This window comes from Diospyros lotus, chromosome 1 (assembly GCF_014633365.1).
Source record: "Diospyros lotus cultivar Yz01 chromosome 1, ASM1463336v1, whole genome shotgun sequence".
Taxonomy (NCBI): Eukaryota; Viridiplantae; Streptophyta; class Magnoliopsida; order Ericales; family Ebenaceae; genus Diospyros; species Diospyros lotus.
In genome coordinates, this window is record NC_068338.1 from 22,585,124 (window position 1) to 22,612,335 (window position 27,212).

The 27,212-nt window shown below is 38.9% G+C and overlaps 2 protein-coding genes across 3 annotated transcripts in view; one reads left to right on the forward strand and one right to left on the reverse strand.

Annotated features, from left to right (window-relative positions):
- LOC127799325 (protein CLT3, chloroplastic-like) overlaps positions 1–22,780 on the forward strand; it is a 28,593-nt gene extending 5,813 nt beyond the window's left edge. Inside the window, exons 3-11 of one of the 2 annotated variants that reach the window (XR_008022598.1) lie at positions 156–193; positions 667–782; positions 1,516–1,612; positions 1,689–1,724; positions 2,115–2,165; positions 2,315–2,438; positions 20,753–20,878; positions 21,604–21,749; positions 21,853–21,996. Coding sequence is in view for 1 of the 2 variants with exons in the window: in XM_052333259.1 (XP_052189219.1) it covers positions 156–193; positions 667–782; positions 1,516–1,612; positions 1,689–1,724; positions 2,115–2,165; positions 2,315–2,438; positions 20,753–20,878; positions 21,853–22,031 (767 nt within the window). In the remaining variant the exon portion in view is untranslated. Of the gene's footprint in view, positions 1–155; positions 194–666; positions 783–1,515; positions 1,613–1,688; positions 1,725–2,114; positions 2,166–2,314; positions 2,439–20,752; positions 20,879–21,603; positions 21,750–21,852 lie in introns of both variants that reach the window. The other variant, XM_052333259.1, reaches the window with a different exon arrangement.
- A 1,386-nt stretch (positions 22,781–24,166) lies between these two features.
- The window catches only part of LOC127799283 (E3 ubiquitin-protein ligase KEG-like), a 48,425-nt gene continuing 45,379 nt past the window's right edge, over positions 24,167–27,212 (reverse strand). The window contains exons 14-16 of the mRNA XM_052333197.1: positions 27,007–27,195; positions 26,606–26,911; positions 24,167–25,844 (exon numbers count right to left, since the gene is read on the reverse strand). Of these exons, the coding sequence (XP_052189157.1) occupies positions 24,561–25,844; positions 26,606–26,911; positions 27,007–27,195 (1,779 nt within the window). The 3' untranslated portion in view covers positions 24,167–24,560. The remainder of the gene's footprint in view (positions 25,845–26,605; positions 26,912–27,006; positions 27,196–27,212) is intronic.

A 27,212-nucleotide genomic window follows, 5' to 3' on the forward strand; every position in this document is an offset into this window, starting at 1 on the left:
AGGATTAAGGCTTTGTACTGTTGTTTTTGCTGTTGTTGTATCCATAACAAATCTCAAATGTGTAGCTAAATTAGTTCAACTTGATTAATAATTTCTCTGTATATGTGATTAACTGTGATCTAATGTATTGTGTTCATTATGCTCTTCTTGAACAGCAATTCTTTCTGGGGCAGCAATTCCCATTTTATCCCAGGTATTAAAATCAGTGATTTGCATAATCTCATTTATTTGTTCATCTTACTTATTGGATTGGAAACCCTTGCTTTATTAGTCCTGTTAATTATCATAATACTGTTCTAAAACCGTGTTTCCTGAACCAGGAAAGCTGACACCTAATGATTAAGCACTTGCCCAATGATGATTGGCCATTAAAGCCAATATCTTGATGATACAAATAAAATGTAACGTGAAAATCTTTGAAATTGTAGCTGTAGGAAACAGTCTTGATATAGTGGGGAGACAAATTTCATGTATCTTTACATAAATGAGTTTCAAGAACAAGGAATTTTTTGCTTACAGAACATATTAAATACTGCTTTTCCTTCCCAACCAGGATAAAAAGAAACGAAACTTTAGAAAACCTGAAATCCTGTTTGAGTGGCTCCCTTTTAAATTAAGTTGCTTTGAAATATGAGATAATTTCATCACCAACTTCCTTGTTTGCAGAGCTTTTTGGTTTGGCAACTTCTCCTGTCATATATATTTCTTGGAAGGAGGTATAGATTTAATCAGATACTTGGGTGCTTTCTGGTGGCTATTGGTGTAATTATAACAGTAGCAAGGTATGCAACTTGAGCTGTTGAATATCAATCTTAATTTAATTTGTTAGCGCATTTGTATTTCATTTTATAGATTTGTATATGGATCTTAATCAACATTGATTGCCAGTCATATTGACTGAAGTGAAAGTCATTTCAAACCTCTCATTCCTTTGTGTAAGAGATTAAAAGTCATACCAATGACAAGAGTCTAAAACCTTGCAGCTGGTCATTTTAAGCCTCGTACTCCTGCAGTTTTTTTGTTTTACTCTCTAGTTTTTGTCTCACAGTGGTTGACAATAATTAATTAGAATGATAAGCAATGCTGCTCTTTTTTACAGATTATCTATTTCTGTCTCTATATTGTTTCAGTGTGTCTATTTCCCTCATTGACTCTCTTGCAAAGTACTTGACCCTTTGCTTATTGTCATGACAATATTGGAAGCTTGTTTGATGCCCCAGGGTGCCAATGATATTCTGTCTTGTAATTGTTATGAGATTACTTAAAAAGTTTGATACTCATGACTTATCATATGTTTATACTTTATAGACAATTTTTTTGTTATTATGGTGGGAATCTCACGTAGTCTCTGTTAATGTTGTGGAGAAATACTTACACTACTTTTATCAATTAATTTCATGTAACCAATCTAGCAAGAACAAACCAAGTTCCACTGTTTTATTGTGATCCTTGTGTTGTATCCCGACATCCATCAAATACGTGATTATTTATTCATAACAATGGTTAGTTCTGCAGTGGATCTAGTGCTGGTTCGTTGATGGAAGCTGGAATTTTCTGGAGCCTACTGATGATAATTTCCTTTTTGTTTCAAGCTGCTGATACAGTATTGAAGGTTGTGACTTACCTATTGGGAGTTGTAATTTCCATTTTGTTGAACTTTATCTTACAGCAGCAACTTTCATATGCAGGAAATAATTTTCTTAAATGCTACTCAACAGTTGAAGGTATTGTCTTGGACTTGTTTAACTTTTACAGGATTTAATTAATATTTGACTCAGAAGGCATGTTTTGGATGTTCTGAGCACCATAATGGGGTTGGATAACTTTATCTTTTTGCCTCTGAAAGTATGGTTCAATCTGTTGGAGGTTCATGTGGCTTGTAAAAGAATGTGCCCCTGTTCATGGGGGAAAAAAAGAACAAGAAAACCAAGATTTAGACATCAAGATTGTTGCAGTTTATGGTTTTGAAGTACTGTCACCGCCCAAAGACTTCCACCTAGCCATTAAGATAGAATAACTTATGATTTTCAAAGTTTGTGATGGCGGAATTGGACTGTATAAAGCTTCTATGTTTTCCTCATTAATATTATTAAATTATCTTTCATTCATCACAGGGACGTTCACTGGATCTATTTGTTGTAAATTCTTATGGATCTGCTTTCCAGGTAATACCTTCTTGTGTTTAATAGCTTTTTCTGTTACTTGGTAAAAGAAACTCCTGTTCTTCTGAATCCTTTATACATATGGTTCATTCAAATTCTGTTTTATGTTGCGCATTTGAGTGGAAGTCCAACAATTTTTATGCTTTATGCAGGCACTTTTTATAAGCCTCCTCCTACCTTTTCTATCCAAGTTGTGGGGTATCCCATTTCATCAACTGCCAAGCTATCTTAAAGATGGTGCAGCTTGCTTTTTGAACAGCGGCACTGTCTCTAGTGGTATACTTGATTTTCCACCTTTTTAACTTATTTTGGTGAAATAAATGTGAGAACATAGTAGCAAGCTAGCAAGAATATAGTAGCAAGCTAGCAAGAAACTATTTTAGAATCATGTTATGAGTAGCATAAAAATATTTTTTGTGGTTATTGGGTTGGGTTCAGTTTTTGCTTCCCCTCTCTTCCATTATGACTCAAAATTATATAAAATTGTTTAGGTGAAAAATTTGGTTTGTTAACCATGCAAATCAAATGCTACTAAAGAAAATATGATTGGTTTAGTGCCTCTTGTCTAATATTTATTCTCTCTTTGGACAAAATTATGATAGCGAGTTTATCTTGAACCAGTCAGATTATATATTCATTTAGCTGGTACATTGTCTGCAACCATGGATTCATGTTTCAAATCAGCTTGAATGCCTTCACCTACTTGGATAATAAATAAATAGTTCAATATTCACATGGAAAGATTGATAATTGAGAATTTCTTACCCAAATAGGAAGAAATAAATAGATAATTGAGACAACAGTGTGCCTATCTGCCACTACTCGATAAATGTTCCTTCATGGAAGATATACTTGACTCGCATTCAGTGTAAAAAGGCCAAAATTTGTGACTGATAAATGTTTCCTTCTTCCCTGCTCCTTCTGATGCTAAGTTGCCATGTAAATGCATCATTTTCAGCATCATTCCAAGATAAGAAAATATTAAGCTACTTCCAGTTAAACTGATTTTAGCATACATGATATTGGACCTGCAAATATGTTCCATTACTAACTAATGAAGATTGTCTTATTTTTACTTATAATCTTGTTGCATTAGTAGTTGTCTATGACAATTAATATATTCAATAATTCTTTGTAGTGTCATAATAAAATTCCACAAGAATCTTTACCTTGCAAAAGGAAAGTGGAGACAAGGTCCTTCTGGGTGTGAAATTTAACACATTTCTGAGATATACAAGGATTGGTTAGAGAAACCACTTCTAAGGGTGAGGGAAAGCTTTTTTTTTTTTTTTTTTATGAAGATGTAAATATGTATAAAGATCAAAATGTATAGTATACACTGGGCATACCTGAGACAAAGAGAGACACCAAAACTAAAGCCCCTGAGCAAGAGACTCGTACTGGATTAAAACATGGAGATACAAAGAAAACATAGCTTTGTATACAAAGGTTTTAATCCTATAGGAAATGCTCTCAGAGCAGGGCTTTACATTCTCAAAAACAACACAATTTCTAGCAACCCAAATGTGGTAGACCATGGCTGCCAAAGCCATCCTTTTAACCCTGCTTTGCCAAGAAGAACCTTTGGCATGATGCTTAATACATTTTAACGCCCTTAACAACGAAGACATAGGACAAGCAAGACCAAGCCAAGCCTTGATCGAACTCCAAATGTCCAAGCTAATCTGACATTGAAAGAAAAGATGACCCATGAACTTATTAGCAGCGCCACACAAAGGGCATGAACGATCAATATCAAGGAACAAAAGCTTATCCTTTGTGAGAATTTTCGCCTTGGCACTCAACCACAAAATGAAAGCATGTTTGGAAATAACGTTGGACTTCGACACCACTAAAGCCCATTTAGCTCTTTGCCCCTTGGGCCTAAAATATTCATACGCTGCCTTAGTGCTTAAGGACCCATTCTTGTTCCACCCTTCTAAAATAGACAGTGCACCATCGAAGGAACCTCCATCTTGAAAAAGAGTCCCTGATGCTCAGCAATTTCTTGAATAAAGAGGAATCATCCTCTCTGCGCTCCCTCTCCCATATGGACGCTGCCCCTAAATACTGATGGCCAATCCATTTCACCCAAAGAGAGTCCTTCTTGGAGTGGATGTTCCATAAGATCTTGGATAGCAGCCCAGTGTTCTAGCTTCTAAGATCTTTGAGACCAAGGCCACCTTCAGTCTTCGGCATACACACAGACCTCCAAGGAACCAATGAGAACTTAGAATTCCATAAGAAGAGCCTACACAACCGGGAGATATTGTCAATCACAACACCAGGGACATTGAGGATTGAAACTTGAAAGCCAAATAACATAGCCAAATAACATTCAGTCCCTTGTAGAATAGCCTGAATTAGCTCAGCTCTCCCAGCATACGATAATGAAGATGCTGTCCATGAACTGATGCAATTCGAAATTTTATCAATGAGAGGAGCATAATGTAAGGGCCCACTCCCGAATGTGCCTGCTAGCATAGGACATTCGAAAGGAGGTCATCACAAGGATGATATAGAACAATACCTCATAATAAACACACACATTTATCTATTTTCACGCAGCGGAATATCAATAACTTTCATTACAAACCAATGTTGATACATCTAGGCTCTTAGGCCATACAAACCGAATATGAGGCTCTAATGTAAAACAACAATTTAAAATCTCATCAATCTTCCTCACCAAAACGCAACTAGGATCTCCGAGTTGAGTGCCTTTGTACACCACTACCCTTGGGTTGTAGTCCCACTGGACTCGCCCTTAATGACTGCTTTACCTTTACCTGGAATGGCATAAGAAGATCAAGTGAGCCACAAGGCTCAGCAAGTTCTAGTACAAAGGAGCAGTATGAAGAAAGAGAAATCATGATGATACCGAGAGGAGTGTACAACGACTTCATATCAATATTCAATTATAGAAGTCGGAAATCATATCTCATAGAATTATAAGTTTCAAATTTTTGTTCATGTATAATCATACAAGTGCATACATCATAAGTATAAGTCCCATAGGCTCATAAGCCACGATGCAAAATATGCGTTAATCATCATATCAGTAAATCAACACATAATGTATTGAGCACAACCTGCCGGGCTATGGCCACCTCGTCCCGCGTCAGGCGCTCCTAGGGTACCCTTTATTTCCGCGCAAAATAATAAGTGCGCTAAGAACATATATATATATGAGCATCATGTACATGTATGCATCATGTATGCATTTACCAGCAATGTAAAATTTAAATTCTCGTTCTCAATATACATTTAATACCATTGAAGAATGTTATGGCAAAAATTGTTATTTTTCCACCATACAATCGCTCTAATACATTAAGTAAATGTTTAATTAATATTAATAAAAATTTTCGGATGGGTACTGTAGCGGGGTACTATACGGATACGGTATGGTACTGTAGCAAGATACTGTATGTATACTGTACGAATACGGTATTATACTATAGCGAGGTACTATATGGTATTGTATCGAAATACTGTATAGGTACTGTATGGTACTGTATCGAGATACTATATGGTACTGTATCGAGATACTATATAGGTACTGTATTGAGATATTGTATAGGTACTGTATGGTACTGTATTGAGATACTGTATAGGTACTGTATCAAGATACTGTATGTATACTGTACGAATACGGTATTATACTATAGCGAGATACTATATGGTATTGTATCGAGATACTGTATAGGTACTGTATGGTACTGTATCGAGATACTGTATTGAGATACTGTATAGGTACTGTATCGAGATACTATATAGGTACTGTATGGTACTATAGCATCCGAATTTTTCACACATTAACTTGATATTTTTCCACAATTTCATGGGACATTCGGGTATAGACATTAATTATCCAGACATCATTCACATATAAGATATACCAATAAATATACTACAATGAGCAATGAAGGTGAACAAACTCCCATCATAATGGAGGCGAAAAATGCCATTCACAGAATAATATTGGGGTGAATCAAACCCCTTTTGAGACATCAAATAAACTCACAATATTTAGGAATTTTTATACTATGTAGATAATAAAAAAAAAATTAATAGAAATGCTATACATGGAAGGGGAGAAAAATAAAAGAAGAAGAAGAAGGGATACTTGCCTGAGGATGAATAAATCAAGATGAAGCACCCGCACAGAAGCTCCAATTGCCACAGAAAATTTAACAGAATAGAAGCAGTAGAGGAGAAAAAGAATGCGTATCAGATGAGGAAGAAGAAGAGGAAGGAGAAGAAGAAGAAGAATAGAATAAGAAGAAGAAGAAGAAGAAGAAGAAGTCGGGAGGGAGAAGAAGAAAAGGAAATAAAGATGAAGAAAAAGAAGGTGTAAAAGAAGAAGTGAAAGAAGAAAGTAGGAGTAAAGGAAAAAGAAGAAGTAAAAGGAGGAGTGAAAGAAGAAAGGAGAAGTAAAAGAGGGAGTGAAAAAAATAAAGAAGAAGTGAAAGAAAAGGTGAAAGAAGAAAAAGAAATGGGGGTTGGGAAATAATGATGCGTAGATGGTTTTGTTTTGTTTTGTTTTTTTTTTTTTTTTGTATTGGGCTTAAGCCCAATAAATGGCCCATCTTCTATTTCCTTAAAGGCCCAAGCCCAACTCTTAGCCCACTTGCCTTAAATAAATTGAAGCCCAACTCATTATCCCATCCATTTAATTTAAACTCATACATACAAGCCCATAGATCTATTTCAACATTAAGAATCAAATTTGCTCAACTTATATAAAATAACTAAAATAAGTTAATATATCATTCTAAAATTCTAAACCCAATAATGGGTCGTTACAGTTTCTCCCCCCCTTCAAAGAATTTGGTCCCCAAATTCCTGTCTGGTCACTCGAATAACTGGGGGAAAAGACACCTCATCTCCTCCTCGCGCTCCCAGGTAGCCTCATCCAAAGAGTGACGCTGCCACTGAATTTTAACAAATGGAATCGATCGATTTCGTAGCACTTTCTCTTTCCGCTCCAAAATACTAACAGGTTTCTCCTCGTATGTGACATCCTCCTTGACTTCTATAGTCTGATAGTCGATGATATGCTGGGGATCCGGCACGTACTTCCTTAACATGGACACATGGAAGACATTATGAACGCCAGCTAACTGTGGTGGCAAGGCCAACCTATAGGCCAAAGGGCCAACTCGTTCCAAGATTTCAAACGGTCCAATATAGCGAGGACTAAGCTTCCCCGACACCCCAAATCTGCGTACGCCCTTTATGGGCATCACTCTCAGCCATACGTGGTCCCCAGCTGAGAACTCCAAGTCTCGACGTCTTTTATCCGCATAGCTCTTTTGTCGGTCCTGTGCGACCTTCATTCTAGCCCTGATAATCCGAATCTTTTCTGATGTCTGCTCAACAATCTCTGGCCCCAATAATGCTCTGTCTCCAATCTCCTCCCAACAAATGGGTGATCTACACGGTCTGCCGTAAAGTGCCTCATAAGGCGGCATACCAATACTAGAGTGGTGACTGTTGTTGTAAGCGAATTCTACTAGTGGCAGATGATCATCCCAACTACCATGGAAATCCAACACACATGCCCTCAACATGTCCTCTAATGTCTGGATGGTCCTCTCTGACTGTCCATCTGTCTGAGGGTGGAACGCGGTACTAAACTTTAGCTTCGTCCCCAAAGCATCTTGCAACGCTCCCCAAAAGTGTGAAGTAAATCGAGGGTCCCGATCCGACACGATACTAGAGGGAACTCCATGTAATCTCACCACTTCCTCCACATATAACTTCGCAAGGTGGTTCAAACGGTAAGTCTTCTTAATCGGTAGGAAATGGGCTGATTTCGTCAAACGGTCTACTATCACCCAAATAGCATCGCACCCCTTCGCTGTTCTTGGTAGCCCTGACACGAAGTCCATGGATATGTTATCCCACTTCCACTCTGGAATGGGCAACGACCGTAGGAGACCTGCTGGTTTTTGATGTTCTGCCTTAACCTGCTGGCACACTGCACACTGGGATACATATCTTGCCACATCTCTCTTCAAACCATCCCACCAAAACTGCCTCCGTAGATTCTGATACATCTTCGTCGTGCCGGGGTGAATCGTATAGCGGGACTTATGAGCCTCTGCCAAAATCTCGTTCCTGATCTCCGCATCATCTGGTACACAAATCCGATCTTGGAATAGTAGCATCCCATCGCCCCTTTGGCTGAAACCCACTGGGGAAAACTTCCCCACATCTGCCAAGATCTGGGCCAACTTCACATCGTGTGATTGTTGCACCCTAATCTGTTCCATCACATCAGGTTGTACCCTTAGGTACGAACAATACCCCGTAGGTCTCTCTTCAGGTCCAGAGATAGATAACTCCCCCATCTGACTCAAAAGCATCCATTCCTGGGTCTTCATAGCCGCCATATAAGCCCCTCGGCGACTCAATGCGTCGGCCACCACGTTGGCCTTCCCCGGATGGTACAAGATCTCACAATCATAGTCCTTCAAAAGCTCCATCCACCTACGTTGCCTCATGTTCAACTCCTTCTGGGAGAAAAGGTACTTTAAACTTTTATGGTCAGTATAAATCTCCACCTTCTCTCCATAAAGGTAATGCCTCCAAATCTTGAGAGTAAACACTACTGCCGCTAACTCCAAGTCATGGGTAGGGTAGTTCACCTCATGTTTCTTCAATTGTCTCGAGGCATAGGCATTCACTCGTCTATCCTGCATCAATACACATCCGAGACCTGAGTGTGACGCATCACTGAAGATGGAAAATGTCTCTCCACTCCTAGGAATAGCTAATACTGGTGCTGAGGTTAGCCTCTTCTTCAACTCCTCAAAGCTACGCTCACAAGCCTCGTTCCATTCGTACTTGACTCCCTTCCGAGTCAACTTTGTCATAGGAGAGGAAAGCCTAGAGAAACCCTCAATGAATCTTCTGTAGTAACCTGCTAGCCCCAAAAAGCTCCTGATGCCGGTCACTGTAGTCGGTTGTGGCCACTCAATCACTGCCTTCACTTTTTCAGGGTCTACTGAAATACCCTCACCAGATACTACGTGTCCCAAGAAGTCAACCTGTCGCTGCCAAAAATCACACTTACTGAACTTGGCATACAACTGCCTCTCCCTCAGCCTCTGCAATGCCAGCCTAAGGTGGGTCTTATGGTCCTCCAAACTCGGCGAGTAGATGAGTATGTCATCAATGAACACTATAACAAAGCTATCCAAATACTCTCTAAACACCCTGTTCATCAAATCCATGAAGACTGCCGGGGCATTAGTCAACCCAAATGGCATGACCACAAACTCGTAATGGCCGTACCTAGTGCGAAAAGCAGTCTTCTTTACATCTTCTTCTCTGACCCTCACCTGATGGTATCCAGACCTCAAGTCAATCTTCGAAAAGACGGATGCTCCACGTAACTGGTCCAACAAGTCATCAACACGGGGGAGGGGATACTTGTTCTTCAACGTCACCTGATTCAACTGCCGGTAGTCAATGCATAATCTCATGGATCCATCCTTCTTCCTCACGAATAAAACTGGAGCACCCCAAGATGAGGCACTCGGGCGGATGAATCCCTTCTCAATCAATTCCTCCAACTGCACCTTTAGCTCTTTCAATTCATTTGGAGCCATCCTGTAAGGAGCCCTAGAAACTGGCTGCGTACCTGGTACTAAGTCAATAGAGAATTCAACCTCCCTCGATGGCGGCAATCTTGGCAACTCTTCAGGAAATACATCGGGAAATTCACAGACCACCGGAATATCTGGCAATTCCATCTTGTCCTCATTACCAGTCGTCACTAAAGCCAAATATGCTTCGCAACCATGTCGCATTAATTTCTCCGCCTTCATCACCGAAATCAAGGGTGTGGAGCTCATTGGTTTAATGCCTCTATACACAACAATTGGCTGATGAGGCAACTCAAAATGAATTACCTTGTGCCGACAATCAACCTTAGCATAGTGTTGGGATAGCCAGTCCATGCCCAAAATAAGATCAAAATCTTTTATGTCTAGCACCACCAAATTCCCCGGAAACTCCTTATCGTGCACCATGATTTTACAATCCCTATACACCTCACTACCCACCATTTTCGTATCTCTCGGAGTAGTCACAATCAAATAATATGGTAACAATGTACTGGAAATTGGAATATGACATACCACCCGAGGTGCAACAAAAGAGTGTGTGGATCCCGTATCAAATAAAACACAAACATCAATATCATATAAGGATAAGATACCTTGCACTGTGTCTTTCCCTTGCTCTGCTTCAGCTGTAGTCAAGGCGAACACTCGCCCCTGGATGTGGGGTCTATCAGCATCTGCGGTGCTCTGTCCTGATGGTAGTGCCAATGATGGTGCCATCCCCTGAAGTCTAGGCACTGACTGCCTCTGCCCAGATCTATCACTCTGATACCCCGGCCTTTGGCCTCCTCGCTGAGGTGGCACTGAGCAAACGTTGGCCTTATGGCCCTTGCGCCCGCATTTAAAACATGTCACCTCCTGGCTACCTGCTCTACCTGACCCTTGAGGGCAGTCCCTCTGTACGTGCCCCGCCTGACCACAAGTGTAACATGTCACCCCTCTGTCGTAGCGGCATGGGTCACGATGCCTCTTTCCACATGTCTTGCATGGGGGGATGTCTGGCGTGCCTCTCGAAGGCCCTGGTGCACCCTTCCTCTTCCTGTCATTGCCCTGGCCCTGGGCTGAGCCTGACCCCCTAGAAGCTGTCAGGGCTGCTCTCAGCTCGCTCCTCTCCCTCTCAATGATGTATGCCCGATGTACCAGTGTAGAATAGTCAGTGAACTGCGCACCTGCCAGCTGAAATCGAATCTCCACTCGTAACCCTCTCAAGAACTTGGTCGCTTTCTTCTCATCAGTGTCTACTAACTCGGGGGCAAAGCGTGCTAGGGAGGTGAACTCCTCCTCATACTGAGCCACTGACATGTTGCCCTGGGTCAACTCGATGAACTCGTATGTCTTCTGGCTACGAACCCAGGCGGGAAAATAATTGGCGTTGAAGAGCTCCCTAAATTCAGCCCAAGATGGCTCCCTATTCCTGAATCGCAGTCTGGCCGTCTCCCACCACCTCTCAGCTGCTCCCCGAAATAGGTATGTGGCCAGCTGTACCTTCTGTGCATCAGTGCATCCTATGGTCCGCAGATGTTTCTCTATTGCCATCAGCCACTCTTCTGCAACCAGAACGTCGTTTCCCCCTCTGAATTCTGATGGCCTGAGTGCTATGAAGTTCCTCACCAACTGACTGCCAGCATTACCATCCATACCCTGAGGCTCGACCTCCTGCTGCACTGGGTTCGACGTCTGACCACTAACATTTTCTTGTAAGACTGGCTCATTCCCTGCTACCGGCGGCGCCTGTCCTGTCCTGCCCTGATGGGCCATGAATTCCTCGAAATGCCTCAACATGGAAGCCATCGTGCCCCTCAACTCAATAACCTCTTGGCGCAACTCTGCCACTGAATCTGTAGGAGTAGGCGATGCTGGGGGTGGTGTAGGGTTAGGTACAGGTGCAGGCTCCGGAATGGGATCATGACCTGGAGCAAGAATTGCCCGGTTGCCTCGGGCTCGTGTCGGCGGCCTTCCTCGACGTCCACTCATTTCCTGTACAACCAAAAGACCTTTTAGTACTCCATCTTAACTTAGTCTCACTAGACTACTAAACACACATCTACTCTACCCACCAATCCTAAGTGTACAGAGACTCTCCTCACTCCTATACCTAATCGCTCTGATACCAAAACTGTAAGGGCCCACTCCCGAATGTGCCTGCTAGCATAGGACATTCGAAAGGAGGTCATCACAAGGATGATATAGAACAATACCTCATAATAAACACACACATTTATCTATTTTCACGCAGCGGAATATCAATAACTTTCGTTACAAACCAATGTTGATACATCTAGGCTCTTAGGCCATACAAACCGAATATGAGGCTCTAATGTAAAACAACAATTTAAAATCTCATCAATCTTCCTCACCAAAACGCAACTAGGATCTCCGAGTTGAGTGCCTTTGTACACCACTACCCTTGGGTTGTAGTCCCACTGGACTCGCCCTTAATGACTGCTTTACCTTTACCTGGAATGGCATAAGAAGATCAAGTGAGCCACAAGGCTCAGCAAGTTCTAGTACAAAGGAGCAGTATGAAGAAAGAGAAATCATGATGATACCGAGAGGAGTGTACAACGACTTCATATCAATATTCAATTATAGAAGTCGGAAATCATATCTCATAGAATTATAAGTTTCAAATTTTTGTTCATGTATAATCATACAAGTGCATACATCATAAGTATAAGTCCCATAGGCTCATAAGCCACGATGCAAAATATGCGTTAATCATCATATCAGTAAATCAACACATAATGTATTGAGCACAACCTGCCGGGCTATGGCCACCTCGTCCCGCGTCAGGCGCTCCTAGGGTACCCTTTATTTCCGCGCAAAATAATAAGTGCGCTAAGAACATATATATATATGAGCATCATGTACATGTATGCATCATGTATGCATTTACCAGCAATGTAAAATTTAAATTCTCGTTCTCAATATACATTTAATACCATTGAAGAATGTTATGGCAAAAATTGTTATTTTTCCACCATACAATCGCTCTAATACATTAAGTAAATGTTTAATTAATATTAATAAAAATTTTCGGATGGGTACTGTAGCGGGGTACTATACGGATACGGTATGGTACTGTAGCAAGATATTGTATGTATACTGTACGAATACGGTATTATACTATAGCGAGGTACTATATGGTATTGTATCGAAATACTGTATAGGTACTGTATGGTACTGTATCGAGATACTATATGGTACTGTATCGAGATACTATATAGGTACTGTATTGAGATATTGTATAGGTACTGTATGGTACTGTATTGAGATACTGTATAGGTACTGTATCAAGATACTGTATGTATACTGTACGAATACGGTATTATACTATAGCGAGATACTATATGGTATTGTATCGAGATACTGTATAGGTACTGTATGGTACTGTATCGAGATACTGTATTGAGATACTGTATAGGTACTGTATGGTACTATAGCATCCGAATTTTTCACACATTAACTTGATATTTTTCCACAATTTCATGGGACATTCGGGTATAGACATTAATTATCCAGACATCATTCACATATAAGATATACCAATAAATATACTACAATGAGCAATGAAGGTGAACAAACTCCCATCATAATGGAGGCGAAAAATGCCATTCACAGAATAATATTGGGGTGAATCAAACCCCTTTTGAGACATCAAATAGACTCACAATATTTAGGAATTTTTATACTATGTAGATAATTAAAAAAAAATTAATAGAAATGCTATACATGGAAGGGGAGAAAAATAAAAGAAGAAGAAGAAGGGATACTTGCCTGAGGATGAATAAATCAAGATGAAGCACCCGCACAGAAGCTCCAATTGCCACAGAAAATTTAACAGAATAGAAGCAGTAGAGGAGAAAAAGAATGCGTATCAGATGAGGAAGAAGAAGAGGAAGGAGAAGAAGAAGAAGAATAGAATAAGAAGAAGAAGAAGAAGAAGAAGAAGTCGGGAGGGAGAAGAAGAAAAGGAAATAAAGATGAAGAAAAAGAAGGTGTAAAAGAAGAAGTGAAAGAAGAAAGTAGGAGTAAAGGAAAAAGAAGAAGTAAAAGGAGGAGTGAAAGAAGAAAGGAGAAGTAAAAGAGGGAGTGAAAAAAATAAAGAAGAAGTGAAAGAAAAGGTGAAAGAAGAAAAAGAAATGGGGGTTGGGAAATAATGATGCGTAGATGGTTTTGTTTTGTTTTGTTTTTTTTTTTTTTTGTATTGGGCTTAAGCCCAATAAATGGCCCATCTTCTATTTCCTTAAAGGCCCAAGCCCAACTCTTAGCCCACTTGCCTTAAATAAATTGAAGCCCAACTCATTATCCCATCCATTTAATTTAAACGCATACATACAAGCCCATAGATCTATTTCAACATTAAGAATCAAATTTGCTCAACTTATATAAAATAACTAAAATAAGTTAATATATCATTCTAAAATTCTAAACCCAATAATGGGTCGTTACACATAAGGTGCCTAGTCTGAATGGTTTCATGATGGCCTTTTTTTTTTTTTTTTATCATTTTTGAGTAGGTAGGTGGGGACTGTTGGCTATTGGCTGCCATTCGGGCTTTCTAGTTTCTACTGTTGGTAGGTTTCTAAGGAGTCTCAACACTTAGGTTTAGTTTGGGAAAGTCGATCCTGCATGAGTTAAATCTTAGGCCAATTGATTTAATGAGTCATGTCAACTTGATTTTAATGAGTCATGTCAACTTGATTTTTTCCTATTAAGTTGGAGGAAGTGGTGAAGAATGTTGTCTTTGAGCAGCAAAATACTTTTGCAAGAAGCTTAATGTTGACTTAGTGTATTCAGTGGTTAATGGATGTATTCTATATTGAAAGCTTATGATCATGTGTTGGATTTCTGTTTCACACTTGGAAAAGATTGGGTTTGGGTTTAGAGGGGTGGATTCAATGGCTTATATCCATGATTGGGAGTAAAAATATTCATATAAATGGTAGATATTTCTCTCTCTGGTAACTTAAGCTTTTAGATGAGTTGATGGCCAACAATCTAATATGGTATTTTAGCAACTGAGGTCCTAGGTATTATTTTCCTCACCAGGCCAATATTTAAATGGTCACACTTATTTGGCCTACTTATATAGTGAAGTTCAGCACGTGAGGGTGTTTTGGGAGTGAAATTACTAATATAAACATAAAATTACCCTTCTTTTAAAGGTTTAAGTTTTTAGAGGAGCTGTTAGTGAACAATTTAATGTCCATAATTGGATTTTCAGTCTTAGTAAATGGCGTGTCTAAAAGCCTTTTTGATAGCTTTTTGGGATAGGGGTCATCCTTCTTTATTACTTCAGTTGTGGAAGTATGTAGCCTCAAGCTGCAGAAGGTTAAGGAAAAGTGGGGGGTAAATTCTTTTGGAGGGTATGTCACTGAAATAGGATCCATATTCCTTTGTCCGGTATGCTAATACTCTTATGTTTTAAAGGCCCATATTGTTTGATATTTCCAAGGTATGTGAATCCCTGCCTTGAATATTTATTTAGGTGAACATGAGCTTATTCACAGTGGTGGAATCATTGGTATCAAGGTCCTGGAGGCTACCTTAGCTGTTGGATTGGCTCATTGGTATCAATTTATTTAGGGTTGCCACTACTATCGTCTTTTAGAACTATGGTTATATGGTATGGGAGTGTTGTAGAGATTTGAGAAATGACTTGTATTCATCAAATGATGTTTGGCTCACAGTTATTCAGAGTACCCTGTTGAGGATTCTTAGCCTTGCCATGTCTCTACTTTTTGTGCCTTAGTTCAATAATATAGCTGATGTAGGACAGAGTAATAAATTTTAGGAATTAGTATTGTTTATTTTCTTTTCTTTATTTATTTTCTATTTTTAATTTTTTTCCTGATTTCTTTTGATATCTTTTTGTTTCCTTTAGTTAGTAGAATCCTAATTAGTTTGGATTAAAGAATCCTAGTTAGAGTAGATTTTATCTATTGGTTATCTCTAAATAGTCTTTTAGATTGTAATTGAAGGTAGCTTTTGATTATTAACAATGATTAATAATATTGATTTGCGTAAATGAGTTTACTCTTGTGTTTTGTTTCGGGTTCTGCATCTAACAGCTATCATCATCAACCATCAGTTTCAGCTCTTGAAGCGCATGTTGTTCATCAGTGTCAGGATCCTGTCCTGACTTAGGGTTTGATGAAGAACAAAATGTAGAATGAGAGAGGGAAAGAGAAAGGAGAGGGAGAAAACTGAGAGAAATTAGGGAAAGACAGAGAGAATAAAGAGGGAGAATTGAAGAGAGAGAAAGGAATTTCAGATTCTTATTTCTCAACACTTTCAATACAGTCTCAAGCCATGTTAGCAATTTGGCATACGGAAAAAATTTGGGACAGTAAAAATACAATTATTATTTGGCTCAACATATTTTAAATACGGTAAAAAATTCAGTTAAATATTCGTCATATGGAAAATATTTGGGATATAATTAATTCGTGTTTAATATGTTTCAATTGAATAAATTTGGCAATAAAAATTCGCATATTATATATGTACACAAATATAATTATTATGTGCATTGTTCAGTGGAAGGAGACTCATGCTTCAGACTTCAAAGAGGGCAAATGAAAAGTTTTTGTGCTTTTTTCAATTGGAGGAGGATAGTTGGGTTTCCTAGGCAAATTTTTCAGCCAAATTTTTAAAAAATTCGTTTAGTACATGTTTTAAACTTTTTAATTTTAAAAGTCACGTATTAATCCGAATCTTTCAAATAGACACAAGTATAATACTTTTCTGAAAAATACAGAATAATTCGCATATTATACACGAATTATTCGGCTGATTGCAAACAAGGGTCTCAAGTAGCTTTATATAGCTACTCTATATTTAGTTTTCAGTCACATGTTGTAACTGAAAACGTACAACTGCCCTACAACTAATCAACTAAAATAACAGATATAACAGTTGCTAACTACTCCTGGGAATTAATCTGCTACAATTGGCTCTCTTGTAAGCCCAATACACCCGAGGTCTTGACATTTCCACTGTCCTTTAGAATTTTCTTGTCCTCAAGAAATTAAAGAAACTGGGCAGCCTGAGGGAATTGGGTGAGCAGGTCTGGCAGATACTCTCAAGTGTTGTGATCTGGATGCAAATGGGATCATTGGACTAACACCTATGTAAGGGGCAAACTATCTTTATAAATCACCCTTCTGTCTAGTATGGCCATTGGTTGAATCTCAACCTGATTATCATCTTCTATAGCAGGTAAGGCTATGCTAGATAGATCCTGTGGATCAATTGTCTTCTGAAGTAAAGAAAGATGGAAGACTGGATGTGTATTAGTGTTGGATGGCAGCTGCAATCTCTGGAAAGGACTGAAGTGCATCATTGCAGGCTGCCATTGAATGGTCTGCCCCAAAAATCCACCACTCAGATTTACTGTATCTTCAAATCCTTCCGCTTCCAGAGCTTGTACAGAAAACAACTGAGCCACTTGACTTATTTTATTTCTGAGGAATTTCTGTAGTTTCTTCCCTGAAATCAGTTTACAAGCTCCCATCTCCATGCTGCCAATAAGAGTCAACTTCTTCCCTTGTATTTCAAATGTCACCTCAAGTTTATTAAAATCAAAGATAATGGGGCTAACTGTTCTCATCCATTCCACTCCCAACACAATGTCATTGCCCCCCTACTTTTGAGAATTTTCAGGTTAGCAATAAATTCATGCCCTTGCATCTCCCATCTGAAATCCGCACATCTTGATTTGCTGTACATCTTGTTCCCATTAGCCACTGTTGCTGACAAGGGTAAAGTAGTTTTCACCTTGCAGTACAATTCCTTGGCAGTATTTTTATCCAAGAAGCTATGAGTGCTGCCACTATCGATCAATACCATCATTTTTCTATTCCTGACCAATGCTTCCACCTTTATAATCTTGTTTGTAGGGCAACCTTTCAATGCATGCAAAGAAATTTCTCCATCTTCATTCCCCGGTACATTCTCAGCAGCCATTTCTGCCTCTTCTGAGATTTCTTCTTCTTCTCCATCCAAGCCTTCTATTCTCAACAACTGCCTCTTACATTGATGTACGGAGCTATATTTCTCTCCACATTTATAGCACAGTCCTAGCGGTCTTCTCTGTTCTAAAGCATAGAGTTTCACCACACTAGGACCTTGAGGAGCCCTAGGATAGGAATTTCCCTTAGTTACCCCTTGGATATTAGCCCAAGAATTATTCAAAGACTGGTGACTGCCAAAATTATTTCCTTTGTAAGGAATCTGATGCTTCTTAAAGATGGCTTCTACCGTAAATTCTTGCAGTTTAGCATTCTCAGCTGCCTGTTTAACTGTCACAATTTGCAACATTTTTATGGTAGGCCTTAACTCCTCATTTAGTCCACTAATAAAGATAGAGACGAAATAAGCTTCTGTTAGTGTAGGATGTGCCACTATCATCAAAGATTTTAATTCTTCAAACTTGATTTGATAATCTAGTACAGATCCTTGCTGTTTCAATTTGTTAAATTCCTTGATGACATCAGTCATATTCTGATCACCAAATCTTTCACAGAGAATAGAGAGGGAGAACATTCTGCTCACATAAAATAATGTTAAATTCAAAGTCACTGTGCATATCAAAAAGGTTTTTGTAGTTGGATCTTTGATTTAGGAGCAAATTCAAAGTAATGGGCTACCAAGAGGTTTATTGAAAGGTAAGGTCAGTTGTGAAACATTATTAATGGGCAGTTCTAGAAAAGGCAACTGGTAAAGGGGTTTAGAGAGTTCCTCAGGGAAAATATCAAGAGATTTTTCAATTTCCTGACATGTTTCTTGCTGAGGTTCATGAGGACTTTCCTCATGTAAACAATTCCCCCTTGTGCTTCTATTACTTCTTCCTCTTCTTCAAAACATTCTAAAAGGATCATGAACAGATTCATTAGAATGAAGAGACTCAGTTGATTCACCTTCATTGGGTTGTATGCCCAATAGTTTGGGGACTTGCGCCCTCTGTTCAATAAGTGTTCCCACTATACCCTAAAGACCCTTGAGTTTGCTCATTCTGGTTTTCAAGGGATTTTATGGAATTTTGCAATGACTGGAGATCAGCAGGTGTAGTGGAGGAAGGTTGGTCTAATTGATGAAACATGAATGAACACTCTTCAGTTTGTGAGCAGTAAACAGATAGTAAGAATATTGTGACTCAACAACTGAGGGATGCATTCTAGGCAAAGGAGAACCTAAGATATACCTTTGGTTCACATAGGAGGTAGGATCATGGGTGAATAATAATCCCTATGCTGGTGTAAGTGAGTAGCCATGAATTGTAGATTTTGATATATTTGGGCATGGTTGGGGAAATAGGGTTATTGAAAACCTAAGCACACAAATCCAATTAACATTATTTCAGAAAACAGAATATTTATTCCAAGGAAGGAAAGAAACAACCTGTTTTCTTTGCAAGAAGAAACATTATTAATTAGGTTAATTAGTTTTTGGGTTTAATTTGCAAGGAGTTGGGCATGGGTTATCAGATCAATAAATAAAAGTTATGGGCTGTATTGAACAAGTAAATTAGGGTTAAGAAATTGAGCAAACCAGATGAGAGCTTCTGGCGAGGCAACAGAGAATGGAATTGGGAAAATGGGAAATTGGGTAGGGTCATTGCAGTTGGGTAAAGCAGAGATTGTTTGAGAGACAGCTTAAGGGGTGGACAACAGAGCAAAAGGATGCGACGGTGTGGTTGCAAATGGTGGTCGATGATGGCTGAAGTTCTCGACTCTGGAGGATGTAACGACGGCCTACATCTATGTTGTCAGGAGCTCCAGTGAAGGTGGTCGACCTCAGTTGAGGGCTTCTGGCAAGGAAAGCAGAAAAATTGGTATAGCTGGCTTCTACAAAGGCTCTCAGCTCCAGCAACTCACTCGGCTAGGATTCCAACTTCTCTGGCAAGGCTATGCAAGGATTCCAACCATGATGCCAGCTGCTGCAATGTCTTCAGAGGTAGGACTTTCACTTTGTGAAGGCTCTGCAGAATGCGAAAGGTTGCTGTGGATGGCTTCAGGCAATGGCTGAAAGTTGATGGTGCTGTTTGCTGAATGCTTGAAGAACTTCAACCATGAAGATTGTGTGTGCTCAAATGATTAAGGTGGTGCATCCGCAATGGAAAGACAGATGATTTTCTAAAATTAATTTTAGAAAATCCTCTAATACAATTCAGAATTTCGGCTTTGATACCAATTAATGCAGAATCTGAAACGAAGCACAAGAGTAAACTCGTTTACTCAAATCAATATCAATAATCAATGTCAATAATCAAACGCTACCCTCAATTACAATGTGAAGGCCTATTTGTAGACAACAGATAAAAATTTACTCTTAACTAGGATTGCTTAATTCAATCCAAATAGGATTCTACTAAAGGAAACAAAAAGATATTAGAAGAAATTAGGAAATAAATTAAAAATCAGAAATAAATAAATAAAATGAAATAAATAATACTAATCCTTGAAATTTACTATTCTTTCCTACTAGCATCCTAAGAGGCTTCTTTGTGGGGATTATTTTATGGGGGATGCTAGTGATAAATTTTAGTGTCGCCCTGGTTAACCTTTGTGGAGGAGAGGATGGTCTGTCATGAGATTTTGGTCCACAAAAGAGGAACCTCATCCGTGGGATTTGAGAATTGGCAAGCTCATCCACACCATTGCTCTGATAACAATCCTATGGAATAGGAACCTCCTTAGTAAGCTGTGGAGATTGAGGGGCTCCCCCCAGGATAGCCTTCTTTATTTGGATTCCTCCTAGATCTTTTCTTATTGTGGATAAGGCACAGCTGGTAAATATTACATTTACACCTTCTTGAAAAGTAAAATATAATTTTTTCTTTGTGCTGCTGGAATTGTTATAGACTTCGTAATGTAATAGAATTCATGCAATTGATGTTTCAATAAGGCCAGAGTAATTGTACTTATTTGTTTGGTATCTATATTGCAGGATGTGATGGTGCACCACTGCTGCCTTTACTCTTTGTTATAGTCAACATGGGCTTCAACATATCTTTGCTGCATCTGCTCAAAATATCTTCTGCTGTGGTATCTTGTCTTGCATCCACAATTTCAGGTATGCCATTCACTTGGCCAAAGCAACCTTCATATTATTGTCAATTATATAACCCTCGGTGCTCTACATGGAGCCTATGTAAAACTAAATTCAAGTTGACTTGGTGATCAGACAGAATGATAAAATTCCAAGTAATAAAGCTTTGACAAAATCAATTGAGGTGTTCCATTAGCATGGCCTTGTAGTTTGTAAAGGTGCCACTCTGGCAAGGTCTGGTGTCCAGAGAGTCTACATTTAAAGTTGAAATAGTTTTGAGTTTCCCTGGAATGCCAACCTCAGCTAAATCCAATAGGACATGTATCACAACCAGATATATGATCTCTGATATATTGCTATCATCCATTTACATAAAAAAAGAAGATATATTGCTATCATCCAGTAATCATCACACAGGTCATTCTTTCTACCCACACCTACATGAAGTATATATGGCTTACAAACTCATCCTTTTTGATTTCTATTGGGGCCCTGCTTGAGCATGGCTGGATTAAGTTGGTCTTGCTTTTTATCTTTGAGGTGCAGTTTGCACATTGGCCAATATAGTCTTTTGGCTTTACTGGGAGAGGCATAGCCTCAATTCAGTTACTGTTAGGTGTGGTCAGCACCTACTCATTTATTGTTCTTGTTTCTAAATAGTTTTTGTACTTGTTTTGGGTGGTTGGCTTCTTAATGAGGGTAGAACATATTTTACAGTTAAATGACATTGGTTTGAACTAAATATATAGGAGAATATATAAATAGTGCATCCAAGAGGAGAAACAGTAATCATCCCTGACTATTGGAAATGGAAATTATGCCCACATGAATCAACATGCGAAGCAACTAGCTGGATAGAGATAGGATCCTACAAAGCTTAAAGTACCTGGAAGATGTAAACAATCTCCTGTCTGTTGGATAATGGAGCATTTTTTTTGTTGTTTTGTTTTTTTATCCCCCTCTGATGTGTTCATCTCCATTTGGATTTTGCATCGCAGTGCCAATATCAGTGTTTCTCTTCACGCTCCCATTACCATACATTGGCGTTGCATCGTCCCTGCCACCGGGATTTGTGGCTGGTGCTGTCGTCCTAATGGCTGGCATGCTGATTTACACTTGGTCTCCATCATCAGCTCCCCGTAACCATAGCGCCATCACTGGTCCGACTGAACCATGATATCATGATCATGATCATAATTGCCATCATGATCATGATCATAATTGCTGTCGCCGAGCTGGACCCAGCGCCGGTTTGCTTTCAGCGGGGCAAGAATGCGGTTTTTGTAGCAGTTATCTTTGTTCAAACAAATTCAAATAAATTTGTTGGTCCAATAAAATGGCTTGATTTGCTTCCATTGAAGAGCAGTACGAAATCTCACTTCACCATCCAATTTTTATGCCCGTACAGCTGCAGGACGAATACGGTGAAGAAGATGGATTGGAACTTGAAAAATGGAAGCTGGTTGGGTTGGTTACATGTGGAAGCTGAAAGACAACATTCACTACAAGCGATTAGAATTCATGATGCTTAATCTGATAATTCTCCTACTAATATTTGTTGGTTACCTAAAGCAACTTGTTCCTTCTATTCGAGTTTGGGTCTGGTTAGAGGATGGGAGGAACATTTTTTAAAAGTTTTATGAAAATTATTCAATCTACAGGCCGAGTTGTATTCAGAACTAATGTGAAAAGTTTTCATACCAAGCTTCAAAACAACTCAAGGCCAAGGCCAGTACTCCACAACACCAAGTGTTCCTCGCCAAAAATACATCATCATATTACATGAATGTTACCACAGAGTGGTGGGCCAACTCATCTCGCATGTATTCAAGGGCTTATGATATATAGGTTAGAAATAAAATAGATAAAGACGCTTGATGTATTATTATACTACTTTTGATAAAAGAGGATTTTGGGTGTTTTTTACTCCTTGTTTTGTGAAGGCTAAAGTTAGAGAAAGATCCTATTATATGGATTCATTATTGTATTTATATGTTGTTTTTTTTACTTTGAGATAGACTAATTAAGTATAATCAAATATATCTTATTGTTTTATATAGTAATTGTTTATTAGTTTCATCAAATATACTAAGATTTGAAAAATGTTAACTAACTCGAGTGTGAGGGCTACTTAGTAGAGTCCAATTGAAAATTTTACTTGAGCACGTGGAAGTTGAGTTTTGATAAAAATATTTCATATAACAAAATTCAAACAAAATTAATTGCCACAAATCAATCACTTTGTCTTCTTTAAAAGAGCATATAATTCACAAGACTAAAAAAAAAAAAGAAACTACTAAATATAATTTCTACCTTAAAGGCGTAATAAATCCTTTAAGAAGTTTTTCCTAAAATACCACTAAAACAATTTTAGCCTAAACTTAAAATAGCTTTAGCAATTTTTCCTAAACACAAAATAACTAAAAACGTTTATTCTTTATTGATTTGTTAATTTTTTTCAAGAAAATCTGCCCAATGAATTTGTTCGGATGATTGTTCGCAATGCTCAATGAAAAGAAAAGAAAAATATTTATCTAAATAATGTCTTTTTATAAAAACATAATATACAATTGAAAGGTACAACTTTTCATAAAAAAATATATTCAAAATAATATATCATGTTTTGAGGCTAAGATGATATTCAACAAAAATTCTTTTAAAATATATATCTTTTCAATTAAAGTATATAATTAAAATACTCTTTCTTCGATGAAGTATTTCTATATTATTTCTAACATACTCTATCTTCGCTGAAGAAACCGTTTTGATTTATAGGTGAAGTAAAAACTTTTAAGTGGAAAGAGACTATAATGGCTTGCTTCTTTCTTTGTTTTTTACTTGTCAACAAAGGTACCAAAGGTCTTCAAGCTCTAGCAATTTATTAAATGACCTGCAACCAAGAATATCCATTTTAGGCAACAGTGTAGATTGACAAATGGGTTGAATCAAAGAACATCCCAAGTGTGTCAAACTTCCCAAATTATAAGAATCAATCGATCTTAGGCTTCAGCTTCGCAAATTCTTGAATACTTCAAAAACATAATGCCATGCTTAGCACTTGTCAATAGACAATGGGATCCAGTTTGAACCACCAATTTACATGAATATTCCCAATAATGCACGAGACCACTCCTTGTTTCACGAGAATCGGGAAACAAAGCACTAGTCTTCAGAAGCAGCTTTGTTTTTACTTCACAAAAAGGTTATTTTCACAATTTAAAGGGACAATTAAAATGGACCCTAAATTAGAACAAATAAATAATAAACACACACATCAGTTCCATGCATCCTTAATTTAAAAATGGAAGAAGAAAAGGAATGGAGAAAACGTATCTTATTCCCCCACGATGCTGACCGTAAAAATTACAATCATCTATACAGATATTAAGTCAAAATAATTAACTGGTGTAAGAGAGAGCAGCCCAGATCATGGATCCCAACCCTGTACAGATCTATCTATGAGAGGCCAATTTAAGAAGTAATGCCACCCACAGTGGCTGCTTCAATCTAACATAGCATATCCATGACCCCCAACTTATGGACCAACCATAGTACTTGGCGACTTGGACTTGGATTTTGATACATCCCCCATCGATCTGAGAACTTGTAAATGAAATCTAGAAGCTTCTTTCGTCATGCATATCGATTTATCAGCCATAAAACGAGCCTACTTTCCATGCGGCAACGAAAGAGACCACCTGAAACCTTACAGGTGCTCAGGCAGGCTTCCATAAGAATGGAAACACAAGGATTGATCCCTCAGGAAGTGTTCATTAGAGCTCTGGTAAAGAACAAGATCAGCAGGGTCTCCAATCCAGGGGCGTCCTTCCCTCCATTTAAACATGATTCTTAACTTCCCGTTGGCATCAACTCCAACCACCTCGCCCTTGCTGGCAGGTGTTTCCATCCCCCATCCCCACCTCGGTTTTGTTAATCCCTCTCTAAACTTCACCTTATCACCCACCCTAAAAGGTCTCACCTTTTCCATCTCTCTTTCTTTACATACCCAAAGTCTATCCAGAAAACAAAATGAAACCCAAAGCTCTTCTCCCTCCATTCGGTGAACCACTCCAATACTCTCACGGGTAACCTCTCCCCAGTGATGAAATGGTGTTGCTACACATGACTTAACCCTCACCCAATCTCCAGTTTTCATATTTTCTTCCACCACCAGATCAACTTCAGATGGATCAAGCATCCAAGTCTTTGAGCCAGCTGGGGTGTATATTCTTAGCTTACCATCAGCATCTATTGCTGTTACAGTACCTATGCTTGCATGGGTATGGCCTGACCACCCAAATCTTGGCTGCTCAACAGAGAGCTTCACCCGCACCTCTTGGCCTATTTGAAGCCTATTCACTCTTTCAAGCTCAGAAATGGACCCTACCCACAATTCTGGCTCTCCACAAAAACAAACAGAGACAGTGCCATCCCACTGATCGGTTTGATATCCTAGTCCTTGCACAACCCCAATACTGCCAGGTCCCAAGGATTTCCGCCTGGCAGCATGATCCTTCAGTTTCACCCATTCACCCACCTCAAGCATCTGCTCCACCTCAAGATCTGCAGGATCTCCCCTCCACAAACCTGGTAAATTGAAAAATGAAACCTTAACTTCTCCATTATAATTTACACCAACTATGACACCTTTGTTAGTGGGACAGGCACCTCTCCAGCCCCATCTTGGCTCACTAAGTCCGACACGGAAGCAGACATGCTGTCCTGTTTTAAAGCATTCAACCTTTTCAACTTCGGAGTAGTGGACATCCCACCTTCCTTTACGATAACAACATGCCAACTCTAAATTGAAAAAATCGTGTACACTGTGCACCACTGCTAAATTCTCTCTTCCAGATACATTTCCCTCAGGACAAAGCCTATTTCCCAGAAATTGTTTCACCCGAACCCAGTCACCAACCACAAATCCTGGAAGTTTTTCTGCATCACCTGGAGCAACTTTCCACAAACTATCTCTGCCAGCCACTCTTACCTACATAAAGGACAAGGCACAATTTTTCATTGCTGATTGTTCCAAAGTTCAAATGCTCAAAGCCCCCAAAAAACAGTACCATAAGGAATTATAGTACATAAGAGAGATACAAGCACAATGCTCTCTCAAAATCATCAAAATAGATTAAGGGTCGATTTCGCACCAGCCTTTTTAGCAAAAGGGCATGCTTAAAAAAAGTTAGAAAAATAAATAAAAAGAACTAGCTCAAGAAGAGTTACACCATAGTGTTCGGTAACTGTATTAAGAAACTAACTTATTGGTAGTCATTCCTGTAATAATAATGATTGCAAAATAATAATAATACCACTGTAACAAATCTACTGTTATATCTTACAAAAAGAGGTGCATAGAAATGTAGAATATATCTTATCTCTTCCATCACAGTGAAACCAAGCTAAAAAAAAGCATAATATTTTTGCTTTTGAGCTTTTTTGTCTGCACCCCCCCCCCCCCCCCCCCTAAAAAAAAAAGAAGCAAAAAGGGCAAGCTTCCATCAAATTTAACTTTTTTAAATAAAAATTTAAAATCAAAACTAAATAATTGGTGCCAAACATACCCTAAGTATTCTAATCAAATAGTAAGATACCATTGATGGGGAGCAATTTGTAGGCACATTGATTTATGCACAACAGAACAGCAGTCGGATAACCTTTGGGCTACTACTGCCAAGTAAATGCACAGGCCAACTCAAAACACCCATGCCAAGCAAAATAAATTGAATCAAGAAACAAGAGACTTACATTAAGGGTCCCATCCATGTCGATTCTTGCAATTTTACCAAAGGTAGCTGGAGTTTCGTTTGACCAACCAAGTTGAGGCTGAGAGATAGATGGCATCAGGCGAATCTCTTGGCCCACTTCAAATGGCAATACCTTCTCCATATCTGTTACAGAGCAAGGAAAAAGCTTGCTCCGGAAGCAGAATGCAACACTCATGTCACCAGAATCATCCATGCTGTGGATTATACCAATGCTCTGTCGGGTAACATCCTCCCACCCATATTTGGGGGAAGGCACTGAAGTTTTCACTCGAACCCAATCTCCAACCTGCTTTTTGGAGAAGACAGTAAACAATAGTCACTATCCATATTTTTCCCTAGAAATTATAAACATACCGTTCAGAGTTCACTACTAAAAATCACCTTAAAATCATCCAATTTTTCCATATCTGATGGATCAGCCTTCCATGGTACAGCCAAATTAGGTATTTCAATTATCAGCCGGCCATTGCTCTCAATATCAATTATCCTCCCAACGCTATGATGAGTCTCACCACGCCAACCAAATCTGGGTTCTGCAACAGAACGCTTCACACATACCTTGTCCCCAATCTAAAAACCAACACAAT